Source organism: Eimeria mitis, genomic scaffold (genome assembly GCF_000499745.2).
Source record: "Eimeria mitis Houghton genomic scaffold, Emh_scaff685, whole genome shotgun sequence".
Classification (NCBI taxonomy): Eukaryota; Apicomplexa; class Conoidasida; order Eucoccidiorida; family Eimeriidae; genus Eimeria; species Eimeria mitis.
In genome coordinates, this window is record NW_013574956.1 from 2495 (window position 1) to 16064 (window position 13570).

The window sequence follows — 13570 nt, forward strand, 5'->3', positions numbered from 1 at the left end:
GAAGAAAAATAAAAACGAAAAGAAAAGAAAGCAAATTAAACAACAACAAAACACAGACCTCAGCCTCCTGCCGCGCCCTAGGCGTCCGGCACACAACACCGCCGCAGCCGAAGCAGTGGTAAAGAGGGGGGGCAAACCCTAAACCCTAAACCCTAGACCCTAAACCCTAAACCCTAAACCATAAAACATAAACCCTAAACAAACTTCATTCCTCCTACGCGCAGACAGACCAACACAGCGACACATAAGCACTCTAAGAATCCCCCCATTCACCGTACCAGCAGCAGCAGTAGCTGCAGCAGCAACAGCAGCAGCAGCAGCAGCAGCAACAACAACACTTTATCAGCAATATATGATACAAAATGCAAGCTGCTGCAGCAAGAAATACATACTTTAATTATATTCTGCACTGCGTCGGCAGCAACACTATAAGCTTTGAGTTCCCCTCGTTCTACCCCCCGGTGTTCCTGGGGGGAGCTGACGAGGCGTTGTTGCAGCGTGATCTACCTAAAGTTTATATTATATTTATTTTTCTTTGGCTTCAGGCGGGGTATTGAGGGCCAACCGGGCCTCACCAACTGTGTACAGTGTTCCTGCATGCAGCAAAGCTGGCTGGGCTGTGCCTCTATGTGGGGTAGCCTTGCAGCGCCAGCTGCAGCAATCTAAGTTGCAGCTCATAGCCCCCCGCCTCCACTCCTCAGCATACGCGGGCTCACAGCAGCCCGTAGGCTGCTGTGCTCTTGACGCCTGCAAGGCGGAGGGGATGTCAGCTGTATTCTCGCAACTATTATCTTTACCCGTGTGACTCTCCTGCGCCGCACAGTTGTCTTCTCGAAATATGAAAGACCTTCGTTACACTTCGTAGCACCCCTGGACCCAGATGGACGGGTGCGAGCTGCTAACCTCACCAGCTACAGCTGTGTGGCCCGGTGTATGGCAAGGTTTAGCCGCAAAGGCGTTCCACCAGAACAAAAAAATACTGAAGCATTTTCCCAGAACTCTCAGGCAAATATCTTGCATTTTCCCACTATATTAATCAAGAGACTGATCAGGATATGCCATCCTGCGCGGGTGCAACCAGCTGCTGGGTGCCTCGTCGCATTGGAACGAGCGCAAAGTCCGCATCTTATCCAATCGAAAACCCCTCTATAGCCAACGCACTTCATGAAGAGTGTCCAAGCCTATACAGTGAGACCGAAGAGGGGACACCTCTTGAGTTGAGATGACTCCGTTCTTCCCAGGTGGTGTACTTTCACCTTCAAAATGCTCCGGACGAGTTGCAGTTACGATTAGCGCCTCGTTTATCAGAACAGCTAAGCATGACAGTGGTCGCTATATTAAAACAAGGCAAGGCACCTCCTTTCCGAAGCACGCTTGGAGTATGGAGGCTTCCTGAGATGCTTCGCAATGTAGGTGAATCCATAAACGTGCAAGGGAACGGGCCGTGAGGGAATGAAGAAAAACTAAAAAGGAGGGAGTTCGATAAAATGACCCACCGAGAAACATCAGTCATTGGTGATCAGAAGTTGAATGGTGGAGTCAGAGGCGCAACTTGAGACAGGCTTCAAAGCGTGTGTGTAAAGCTACGGCGAAGAGGTACAACGTATGCAACATACCTCTCCACACGTTAGCACCGTCTCTGGGGTTAAAGTTCGCCAATGTAAGATATGATATTAGCATCATCAAACCCATCGGCGTAGAAAGCTGGATCAACTTAGATGTGAGTCATAGTACCATGGTACGGAGCTTTTACGTTGGACCAGTCCTCTACGAAATGTTTCTAGGAATGGCTCTGATACCTCAAAACGCTGCACGCATGCGACGTGCAGATGATACTACAGTTGTATACGTGCAAAAAAGACTGAGCGAATGCAGCTCCCACCGCTCCCAACAGTATTTGTATCTTCTACAACCAGGGGAGTGCTAAAGCCTCTCCCAAGAAAAAGGGAAGGAGGAGGCTCTGACGCAGCGCGGAGGCACTCCAAGAAACGACAGAGAAATGCATGCACTCCGTCCTGATTATCGTACGAAGACAGCATTTTTGCTGGAAGCAAAGTAGGCAGCATCCAAGGAGAAAGGCAAGCGGGAACAGTTCAAGGAAGAGCTCTCAGATGTACCAAGTTACAAGGAACCTCCAGCGGGCCAGCCGCTGCATGAACGAGCAGTGCACCGCAGCGAACTCACTTTCGGAGCAACTCGAGGCTTCATTCCGAGATACAGTTACAGCCGCATCTTGAAAAGGAAATCGAGAGGAAAGCAGACGAACTACTAAGAAAAGAGACGTTTAGCCTTGAACTGGCTCATTCAGAGACAAAGCGGTATTGGCAAGCGAAAAGGAATGGGGGTGGAACGTATGCGCTGGGTTCAATCTTCTCAACAAATATGCGCTGAAGCGAACACTTTCAGAGCCTCAAATCGAGCAACCGCTCGACCAGAAACTGGTTCAGGTAGTCCATTACTCTAGGATTTCGCAGAACCCAGTACAAAACTGCGTTCCATACCGCACGAACCAGCTCACACACCTGCATGGCATTTGGGCTGGTGAATGCAGCGGCCAAGCTGCACCTGCATGTGAAGCAACGCTGCTTGCTCACAATCAATGAGGGTAGGGTGGCTGTATAGGTGGGGAAAACGGTTGTGTCCAGCTGCATCTGCTGTAGCTTTACCAGCAAATGCAGCGTTCGCTTCAAGTGCAACGCGGGGATTAATGAAGTGCCAACATTCTTATATGACAAGCGGTCCGTGCCTTATGCCAATTTTCAATCGCTGTTGAGCCTGAAAAAGTGCCCTTTTTGGCTTCGATAATGAAAGCGTTGTGCCATTGGAGGTTCACGAAATACGAAATTACACTCAAACATAGCAATGGTGTTGCCAAAGTCGCTGCCGTAGTCTCCCGAATCCGTAGGTTGCTTTTGCTCTGCGGTCAGTGCATTGGCCCCTATTGCACTTACTCTTAACGTCTCCAAGCTGCGGTGCCACGCTACTATTAATCACGGCTTTCTACGACGGCTCATGGAATCACCCCGATTGCACCGATCTCTCCCTCAAAAGGCCGGTAGCATCACTACGACGAGGAAATGGAAACACGTGTAGCAACGTGTAGATTTCGTAGACAATAAGTGCGTTGCTTTAGTTGACCATGAAACCGGCACTCCGAGGGGATTTCAAGCTTCTCCGATACAGTTCCTCATGCACATCAACAGGCCAGTCTCAGCTAAACAATGGACAGGAGAGGCGTGGTCAATGCATAAGGGAGCGTAACTTCGGGACGCGTAGCGCCTTTTCTTGGCAGTTGCCTTTTCATCCTTTCGCTCGTGTTCTCCGGCGCGAACTATAGGACATTCCTTTCGCCTCTAGGCAGAGTTTATCGTCTGTCTGAGACTAAGAACTACTTCTTAGCCTAGTTTCTGCACAGGGGCCCTCACTGGAGCACCCTTCTGTGCATCACCCTACAATCAGGCACGTTTACGAATTTCCGTCTGCTTTTCTATTCTCACCCATTAGTTTCCCGCTTGTGTTTAAGCCGTCAGCATTGTATTGGCGGCGTGCGGATCCAGAAACTCCAGTTCAAGCCCGCCTCTTATCCCTTTATGTGGCCAGCACACCGTTCCTGTTCTCTACTAGCCTGTGCCTCCCTCAGTTGCAGCTGTTAGCACCCTCATTATCGGGAGGACTGCGCTACCTCTTACGTCGCCAGAACAGCACGTACAGGTTAGGGTCTGCAACCCAGCCTGGCTGGATGACTAATGCTGTTGCAAAGATTGGCTGAGCCTGCGCTTGATGGCTAAGTATAATAGTAGGCCGGGAGTGAGAAGCGCGGTTTGCCTTTAGATGTCATGCCCCACGTTCGCGACTGCCAGGGATACAACGAAAAACAGCAAGTTTTCAGTGGGCATACGAAGTAAGGCGTTGAACGAGATTATGCTACGCAGTAGCCTTGTGTTCTTGTCATATTCGCTCTAGGAAACATGGTTGACAGAGTTTTTCCTTCTGCTCGAATACCGTTGAGCTGTTTAGTTTTTGATCTCGTAACAGCTAAGTAGCCCTCAAATGCACTAAAAAAATATTCTTGATATTGCCAGCCCTAAATATTGAGAGCACAGAATTGCACCCTAGGCCCGATCCGCATGACTTGTCCGCTATAGGTCTAGGTATACTTATTATAATATACTTATATATATATATATATATATATATATATATAATTATATATGTATATATATATATAATTGCACTTTAATTTTTCTGACGCAGTATTTTACAGCCTATGAAGACGAGCTCTCGGCAACATTGCTGTGCCGACGTACAGAGGGCAACGACAGCCGCTCGCGAGCGACACGTGCTAAGCCCTAAATCCATGAGCTACTGAACGCGTACATACAGATTATTTGTAAATAAAAGGTAGTATTTTGTGTGGAGTTAATAAGCTGCGTAGCAATGTAGGCACATCTGGTGTGCTGCAGGCCTCTGAGCTGCAAAACTCGTCGGCTACGTAGATTCGTTGCTTTTAGTCACGGCCTTGCGGTGTTGCCTGCTTCACATATCACCACCATAGCAGTTCTTTTGGATTTCATTCAAATTTTGATGTTTCATTTGCATCTGCGCATGCATACCTCGTCACCTACCCATGGTCAGCATTGCAAGCACCGGCTGAACCAGTTGCTCTCTGCCTCCGCATTCTGCCCGTTCTCTTGTGTTTTTCTAGAGTTGACGAGTTACCTAGTTTTTAATTTTTATTGGCTTTTCGAGTCATTCGGGGTGCAGGACTCTCCGTGAGGAATGTACGTGTTTCATCGACGCTTCGCTCACGAGTTCGACGCGTCTGACGGCTCTCTTCGCGTGCCTTCTCAGTGCCCCTCTCTACGCGTCACCGTTCTTATCAATTTTACAAAAAAAGCGGAAACTCTATTGAAATAGCCTCGTTGAGTTTTGCGGAAACTCTGCAGCGGTTGCGCAGAAGACCACACCGCCTGCTTTCTCTAACGGTTAAGTTGCATTGAGAGCAGATGCTGGCGTTCCGTCGTCGTCACATAAAGATAGATTGACTTCAATAATCTTTCATTTTATTTTCATTTTATTTGCTTCTAGCAACGCCTTCAATGATGCACGTCTTCTGCGGGGGCAGCAGCTGTGTACCAGGGCTCCAACGATCTGCATCGCCGCCCGGAACCCCGCCTTCGACGACAGCCGACAGCAGCAACACTCGTTCCCGCGTCATAGCTATCTTAAATTTTGAGTTTTTAAATGTTTTTTATTAACTTAAATCACATTATTTGACTCTGTACAGCTGCAGAGGTCTCATTTTCAGGCCTCCTTTCCTTTTGGTGCGGAAGACAGGGCCGGTCTGCTGTTTGACGACGGCTTCTGCGTTGCAGGCAGCAGGCAGCTATCGCGTTTCTCCGCATATAAACGTGTTTTATTTTTAGTTAGAATTCATTTTTGTTCGACAATGTGGGGCCGACATGTCCTTGCAGCGTTCCTGATGATCGGCAGCTCTGCGTTCTCTGCGGCGGAGCAGGTTACGGACCTCGGCAGCTTGGGCTCACCAGTTAAAGAACCTGCGACATCTCAGCCCCTAAAAGCCGAAGAATTCGCAGCACAAGACACAGATATAGGCACTCGAGAAGCTGCCCTTGTTGAGCTCGTCAGCACTGCCGCTGGTGTAGTCGAGGAGGTGGCAGCAGACGCCGAGGTTTCTTTAGAGCCCGCAGTCTCCCACAGCTTCGAAGTAAAGGACGTTGTAGCAGCAGGTCAGCCAGAAGAAGTTGGAAGCGCCACTCCCTCAGCCGCTTCCTCATCCTCCATCCGAGGCCGCAAGCTGATTTTCTTCGGTATAATTATGCTGGTAGTCGGCGTCGCCTTGTCGCTGGCAGCTTCCCGCCCCCGCCCTCTAGCTCGTGGTCAGACCACGCCTGCGGATGAAACGTTGCAGAAGACTTTGGAGATAATGGATAAACTGGGAATTCAATCTGCATCGAAGTTGGCCGTCGGCTGCATCGTTGCAGGGTTGGTAGAGTTGTTCCGCAGCCAAAAGAACAGCTCGCAATCAGCACAGACATCGCAACCCACATTGAAAGGCCGCATGCTGCTGCTGCTCGGCATTGTAGCTCTCTTGGCATCTCTCTCCTCCTCAGGATTGGACCTTTCAAATCTGAATGTCAGCGAATTGGTCAAGATAATTCTACAGTACGTCTCCCAAGCACACGTCGGACTCTTCCTGGCAGGAGGTGCGACCTTTCTGAAGAGCTTCTACGATATACTAGAGCACCAAAAGCAGCAGCAGCAACAGGAGCAGCAGCAGCAGAATGACGGTGCCCAGCAAGAAACAGTTGAAGCACCAGCTGACGAGAAGCTGCCCGAGGCAGAAGTAGTAGCAGATGGTTCTACTGCAGGAACCAAGCAAAACCAGGCAGAAAATGTAGCCACTAGCACCACTAGCACCAGCACACCCTCTAATTCCCCTACTGCAGAGCCTGGCCCCGCAGAACAGTCTCCCTAGCAGCAACAGCAATTTTTCAAGAGTTTATAATGCATGCTACGGGCTGCTGCAGCAAGGACTCCCTATTTCAGTTACGTCCTTGCTGCGCCTGAAGCAAACCTAAACGTTTTGAATTGCAGTTATTTTACGTCTGGACGTTCCTGTGGGGGGGCAGAGGGGGTTGGCAAGCCATTTTAGTGGAATGATCAGTTGGAAGTTAGTATTAGATGAGTTCCTCCGTTCTTGCAGGTTATATGTTGAGACTCGCGTAGGCATCCAACAATTGTCTGCAGTGGTAGCGCAAGCAGTAAAGGGTGTTTAGCTGTGCCAGTATGTTATGTTGCCTTGCAACACTAGGTGAAAGGCAACATCCCATACTGCAGCTGTTTGAGTTGCAGCTCATATCCTGCTCCTTCCACCCCACACTAGATCCAGCGCAGTAGGCCGCTGTGCACCTGCAAAGTAGAGGTGACCTCAGCTGCTCTTTCTCTCTACTCATGTGACTCTACTGCGCCTCACAACAGTACTCTCCAAAAATGGAAGACTCTCGTTACCAGTGGTACCGCCTCTCTATCGAGATGAACAGGCGAGAGCTGCGAACCTCACCAGCTACAGCTGGGTGGCCTGGTGCATGGGAAGGTCTAGTCGCAAAGGCGCTCCACCAAAACAAGAAAAATACTGAAGCATTTTTTCACGGGATCTGCCACCCTTTGGGCATGCACCCACCGCTGGGTGCCTCGTCACATTGGAACAAACGCTGAATCCGAAGCTTATCCAGTCGAGAACATCTCTACAGCGAACGCAGTTCAGTAAGAGTACCTCTGCCTATGTGCAGCAGCCGAAGAAGGAAGGCCTCTTGATTCGGGGGGACTCCGTTTTTCTCTGATGATGAACTTCCATCTTCAAGATGCACAGGACGACTTGCACTTAAAATGAGCGCCTCATTCATCAGAATAGCTAAGCACGACAGTTGTGGCTATATTAATGCAAGGCAAGGCATCCCTTTTCCGGAAAATATCTGGTGTATGGAAGCATTCCTAAATGCGCTGCTGTGTATCACTATCCGTCAATCGACAAACGCGCAGGCTACTCGAAAACCAAAGAAAAAGGGTAGCTACTAAAGGAACGCTACAAAACGAAGCGTCAGTACTTGGAGAACTGAAGTCAAAATGGCTGACTCAGAACTTCCACACCAATAGCTCATAGCAGGGCTATTCCCTGGAGAGGTACTCCGCAACTGGTGGGGCTACGGAGAGGGAATTTAGGTGTGTAAGGGTGGAACTCGCGGAGGTGATGGAGTTGTCACTCAGCAAAAAGGAAATGCGTTGCATCCGCAGTCATAGATAAAAAGGAAGAAGACGTGTTTCGAAATTCATCAGATCCAGATAGTGATCCCATGGATATTGGGGCTGCGAATATTAGCCCCGTACAGAATTGCCTAAGAACGGAAGATAGACGCCAGCAAACGGAATCGGCACTCAGACAGCTTGGGGGGCACCTCAGGAGGCTCATTTGTTTTCTTTGCCACAGTCTGGGTCGCATGATTCGAGATAGCAGACACGTCAAAAGAGATAACGAGTTAGATAAGCCAGACGTTATGCAGTGTCAACAAGGGACCCAACAACTCACGGGGAAACGTCCTAGCCCCTATGCAAAGTGCAGTGCAGTGGTGGGGCCCAGACAGGTGACGGCCGCACCTGAAGTTCCGCCTCGCGTCAATTCTGGAGTTATGGCGCCTCGTATTCATGCTCAGCAATTGCTAGCGCTACGAAATAGATTTTGCAAGGTGGGTCTTATATATGGAGCCACGATGAAGAAATGCAGCCTGCGGAACCTTCTTAAGCCGGTTCAACTTAGCAACGGCTCGTATTACAATGATACATGACTTCTAAGCTTGGCCATTTCACTACTAAATCTTCCTAGGGACGGGGCCAGTGACTCAAAGCACTGCATGCGTGCGACCTGCAGACAAAGCTATTTAGGTGTATGTGCAGAAAAATGTGAATGAATGCAGCTCTCACAACTCCCAACAGTATTTGTATCTTTTACAGCCAGACGAGCGGAATTGCCCCTGCTATATGAAAGAAGAGCCTCTAAAGCAGTGCAGAGGCGGTCCAAGAAATGACAGAGAAATGCATGCACTCCATCCTGCTTATCGAACGAAGACAGCACTTCTGCTGGAAGCAAAGTAGGTAGCATCCAAGGAGAAAAACAAGCAGAAACAGTTCAAGGAAGAGCTCTCAGATGTACCAAGCGACAAGGAACTTCCAGCGGCCAGCCGCCGGACGGACGACCAACGCACCGCAGCGAACTCACTTCGGAGGAGCCCGAAGCTTCATTCTGAGATACAGGAGCACAAGCATCTTGAAGAGGAAACCGAGAGGCAAACAAGCGAACTACCAAGAAAAGGAAACATCTAGCCTTTAACTAGCCCATGGGCTTCTTGAATCAGTTTCCGGTCAAGCAGCTATTTGATTTAATGCTCTGAAGGGCTCCGCTTCACCGCAGTTTTGTTGAGGGGCTTGAACCCGCCACTAGTTTTCTTCTTCCAAGATTGTTTGTCTCCGAATGAGCTCTAGGATTTCGCAGATCCCAGTACATCCCGACAGCAGGCACACGACTGTGTTCCATACCTCACTAACCAGCTACACATCTCCATGCCATTTGGGCTCCTGAATGCACATGTCGAACAGCATCCTCAGGTGAACCGACACAGCTTGGTCCCAACAAATGGGGGCAGGGTGGCTGTGTAGATGGGCGGCGTGTCTGCGTTCAGCCGCATCTGCAATAGCCCTTCCAGCATATGCAGCGTTCGTACTGCAACGTGGGGAGTGGTGTTTTCCAAGGGCAATATATTGCCTGCTCTCCACACAAGCAGTGAGTTTGTGAGAGTTTCTCTTTCTCGGCATCAGGTGTCCAACCAGATCCGGCGGCGGTAAAGGCCATTCGGAGGTGGCTGCACCCACTGTAAAGTCGGCGTAGTTCAGAGTCGTATTATCGCATCTTGATCCCTGCACTTGTTCGCGTTTTCCTGAGTGGGAACTTCTCTGAAGGGTGTACTAATGAACGAAAAACAACATAGTTGGACAGATACATAAATAGACGCCGCGGCAAGTCTCGTCAGGCGACTTGCATCCTCTCTGGTACTCGTCCTTCCTACCGATGAAGTGGTTGAGGCATTCCGGTATCAGCAGGTAGCCAGCATGAAGAACAAAATCAACTGAAGGAGCTCTAGTCACGCCCTTTCACGGAGAAAGAACAGAAGTATCTGGTATGTGAGAAATGGCTTTACACAACCTCGCGGGGAGTAAGCCACATGTTTATTATGTAGCATCGGAGTCACTCTTTATGCCGATCATTAATCCCGGACGTCCCTGAAGAAGAGGGTTTTACGAATTCGATAATGAAAGTGTTGTTCATTCGGTTTGGCAGCTCACAAAATACGATGTTACAGTCGATCATACCATGGGTATTAGCGTCACTGACACACGCTCCCGAATCTCTACGTTCTTCCCGTTCTGGAGACAATGATGTGGCCTACTATTAATTTCCCTTTTCTAAAACGGTGCAGGCAGTCACCGAGCGTTTTTTGGATTCCCCCCAAAGAGCGCAGAAACACCATTTCGTGAAGCAACTGGTAATGCGAGTAATGAATGCAGATACCCTAGAAAATAAGAATATTACGTTAATTGGCCGGGAAGCCGACAACGAAAAGTGGTTGGAGGCGGTCCATTCTGCGTGGGAGTCCTTACGAACATCTACAGGCCCTCCTCACCTCAACAACAGCGAATATACGACTTCCGATGTTCCAAAGGTTGGCTCAGTCTGCGCCTGGTGGGTGACTCTAACGGTAAACCGGAGATTACAGGCCTGGCTTGCCTCTGCATTTGATGCTCCACTCCCACCGTTGTCAAATACTATGTGGTGATTCCTACCTCATAAGAGGTAGGGTGCTGAATGATATTACACGACGCATTTCCCTTGTCTTCGTGCCAGAAGGGCGCCAGTGCAATTATTGACACCTCTATTTTGGTTGCTCGAATACTGTTTTTCCAGTGATTGACATCTGAGTGCTCAAATACCACTCATATGCATTCAAAAACGTATTCCTGTACCAATCATGTTTGGTCCTGGCTCACGTATTTGCTTAATGCCTATTGGAGAAGAACCAGAAACTGCCAGTGCTGCACACGGTGGTCCTAGGCTAACGGCGCCGACTGACGTTGCAAGCAACCTCTTCCCAAATGCATAGGCTACTGAGCACATACAAACAGATTATTTGTAAATGGAAGGTGGTACTATGTGTGGAGTTCGCAAACCACCTACAACCAAAGCGTGATCTGCTGTGCTGGAGATTTCGAGCTGCAGGGCCGGTTGGATCTTCGCTTTTAGTTGCAGCCGTGCGGTGTTGCCTGCTCCACATATCACGGCCATAGCAGTTCTTTTGGATTTCATTCACATTTTGATGTTTCATCTGCATTTACGCATGCAGACCTCGTCACCTCGCCACGGTCAGCAGTGCAAGCACCGGCTGGAACAGATGCTCTCAGCCTCCTCCGCATTCTGCCCGTTCTCTTGTGCCTTTCTAGAGTTTCTAAGTCCCTTAGTTTTTTAGTTTTTATTGGCTTTTCGAATCATTCGGGGTGCAGGGCTCTCTGTGAGCAGTCTCCACGTTTCATCGACGTTTCGTTCTCAATTTCGACTCTTCTGACGGCTCTCTTCGCGTGTCCTCTTGGCGCCTCCCTCTACGCGCCAGCGTTCTTATCAATTTTATAAAAAAAGCGGGAGCTTTACTGTAATCGCCTTGTTGGGTCCTGCGGAAACGCGGCAGCGGTTGCGGAGGAGACCACACCGTCTGCTCTGTCTAGCGCTTGTGTTGGGTGGACGGAAGATGCTGGTGATTACTGTAGGTGTCGCGAGCCCAAGTTCCCCACACAAACGGACTTGAAATAAAAACAAATAATGGATTATGAACGTGTTTCTAACAACGCCTCCAATGGCGCGTGTCTTTTCCATGGGTAGCTTGTGTGCAGCAGGCCTCCAGCGATCTGCATCGCCGCCGGCAGCTCCGCCCTCGACAAGCACCGCCGACAGCGGCAGCATTCGTTCCCCCATCAGAACAATCTTCAAGTTTGGGTTTTTAAATGTTTTTTATGAACTTAAGCCACAGTGTTCAACTTTTCACAGCGCCAGCGGCCCCAACTCAGGGCCCTTTTTCTCTTTCGTCTCGAAGACAGTGCCGGTCCGACGGTCGTTGACCGACCGTCGGGCTACAGTAGGCAGCTATCGCCTATCCCCGTCCTCAAAAGATTTTTATTTTTAGTTACAATTCATTTTTTTTGACAATGTGGGGCCAACATCTCCTTGCAGCATTCCTGCTGCTCGGCAACGCTGCGTTCTGCGCAGCGAAGCAGCCAGCGCACGCCAGTCGCTTTAGCGATCCAGTTAGCGAAACTGCGTTGTCTCACGCCCCCAAAGCCAACGAACCCCCAGTGAACAATTTATCAATGGGAAATCCAGAAGCTCAACTTGTTGCGCTCGTCAGCGCTGCCACTGGTGCAATCGAAGATGATGAGGCAGGCGCCGTGATTTCTCTAGAGGTCACGGCCTCCCAAATAAAGGGCGCTCTAGCAGCAGCTCAGAAGGAGGAAGCTGGAGAAGCCTCTCCCTCAGGCGCCTCCTCATCCGCCATCCGAGGGCGCAAGATGATGCTCTTCGGTGTGGTGTTGCTGATAGTCGGTATCACCTTGTCTATGGCAGCTTCACGTCCCCGCCCTCTGGCTCGCACACAGACTTCATCTATGGAGGAAACGCTGCAGACCACATTGGATTTGATGGACAAGCTGGGGGTTAAGTCTGCATCGAAGTTGGCCGTCGGTTGCATCATCGCAGGTTTGGTGGAGTGGTTCCGCAGCATTTACGGTAACCAAAACAACGCCTCACAGTCAGGAGAGGGAACGAAACCCGCATTAAAAGGCCGTCTACTAGCGGTGCTCGGTGTTGCAGCACTCGTGGCATCTCTCGCATTCGCAGGGATAGACTTCTCAACTCTGGATGTAAGCGAACTGATAAAGGTAATTCTAGAGTTCATCTCCAAGGCACACATCGGGCTTTTCATGGCAGGAGGTGTGGCATTTCTGAAGAGCGCCTACGAGGTACTGGAGCACTACAAGAAGCTGCAGCAACAGCAGCAGCAGCAGCAGCAGGGTGACGGTGTCCAGCCACTTCCAGAGAGCCAACCCGGATCAGGTGTAGAAGGAGAGGGTTCGATTGCAGAAGGCAACGATAACCAGGGAGATAATGGAGATAATAAACCATCGGATTCCCCTGCGGGAGAGTCTGGACCTGCAGATGACTCTACTGGAGCAGCACAGGATGAACCGGCAGCAGGTGCAGAAGGAGGAGAACAACAAGACACATCCAACGCCACAGAGGATGTCCCTGATGCAGAGAGTGGAACCGCACCTCCAGCGGAGGATGTAAACACCCCCGAAGATTCCAAGGACCAAGAAGGAGGAGAACAAGCGGGGCCCGACCAGGGAGCCACAGAGGAGGTTCCTGATGCAGGGAATGAAGCCGCAGATCCTGTCGAAGACGTTGCTGCCCCCGAGGAGAGCACGGAGCAAGAAGCAGGTGAACCAGTAAAACCCGAGGAGGACGAGGCTAAAGAGGAGATTTCTGATGCAGAGAGTGAACCAGAAAGCACTGGTGAAGATGTTGCTGCCCCCGAGGAGGTCACGGACAAAGAACAGGAAGGCGAGCAAGTGAATCCCGATGAGGGTGTAGCCAAAGACGAGGTTTCAGACGCAGAGAGTGGCACGGAAGGGGCTTCTGACGATGAAGCTGCCCCCGAAGAGGAAACTGACAAAGAACAAGAAGGGGAGCAAGTGAAACCAGATGAGGGTGTGGCCAAAGACGAGGTTTCCGATGCAGAAACTGGAGCTGAAAGTGCTCCTGAGGATGCCGGTGCCACAGAAGGGGTCACGGAGCAAGAACCAGAGGCAGGGGAGCAAGTGAAACCAGATGAGGGTGTAGCCAAAGACGAGGCTTCGGACGCAGAGAGTGGAACGGAAGGAGCTGCTGATGAAGCTG

General features: G+C 50.2%; 2 protein-coding genes across 2 annotated transcripts; both read left to right on the forward strand.

Moving 5' to 3' along the window:
• Positions 1-5449: 5449 nt before the first annotated feature.
• EMH_0019670 (uncharacterized protein) lies at positions 5450-6499 on the forward strand (the record flags this gene model as incomplete). The annotated part of the gene is made up of 1 exon (XM_013501413.1): positions 5450-6499. One exon carries the CDS (start codon positions 5450-5452, stop codon positions 6497-6499), a length of 1050 nt encoding a protein of 349 aa, XP_013356867.1.
• Positions 6500-11823: 5324 nt separating this feature from the next.
• Positions 11824-13562, forward strand: EMH_0019700 (GL25064, related; the record flags this gene model as incomplete). Its single annotated transcript, XM_013501414.1, has 2 exons — positions 11824-13491; positions 13542-13562. The coding sequence occupies 2 exons, from the start codon at positions 11824-11826 to the stop codon at positions 13560-13562; spliced, it is 1689 nt and encodes a 562-aa protein (XP_013356868.1).
• Positions 13563-13570: the final 8 nt, after the last annotated feature.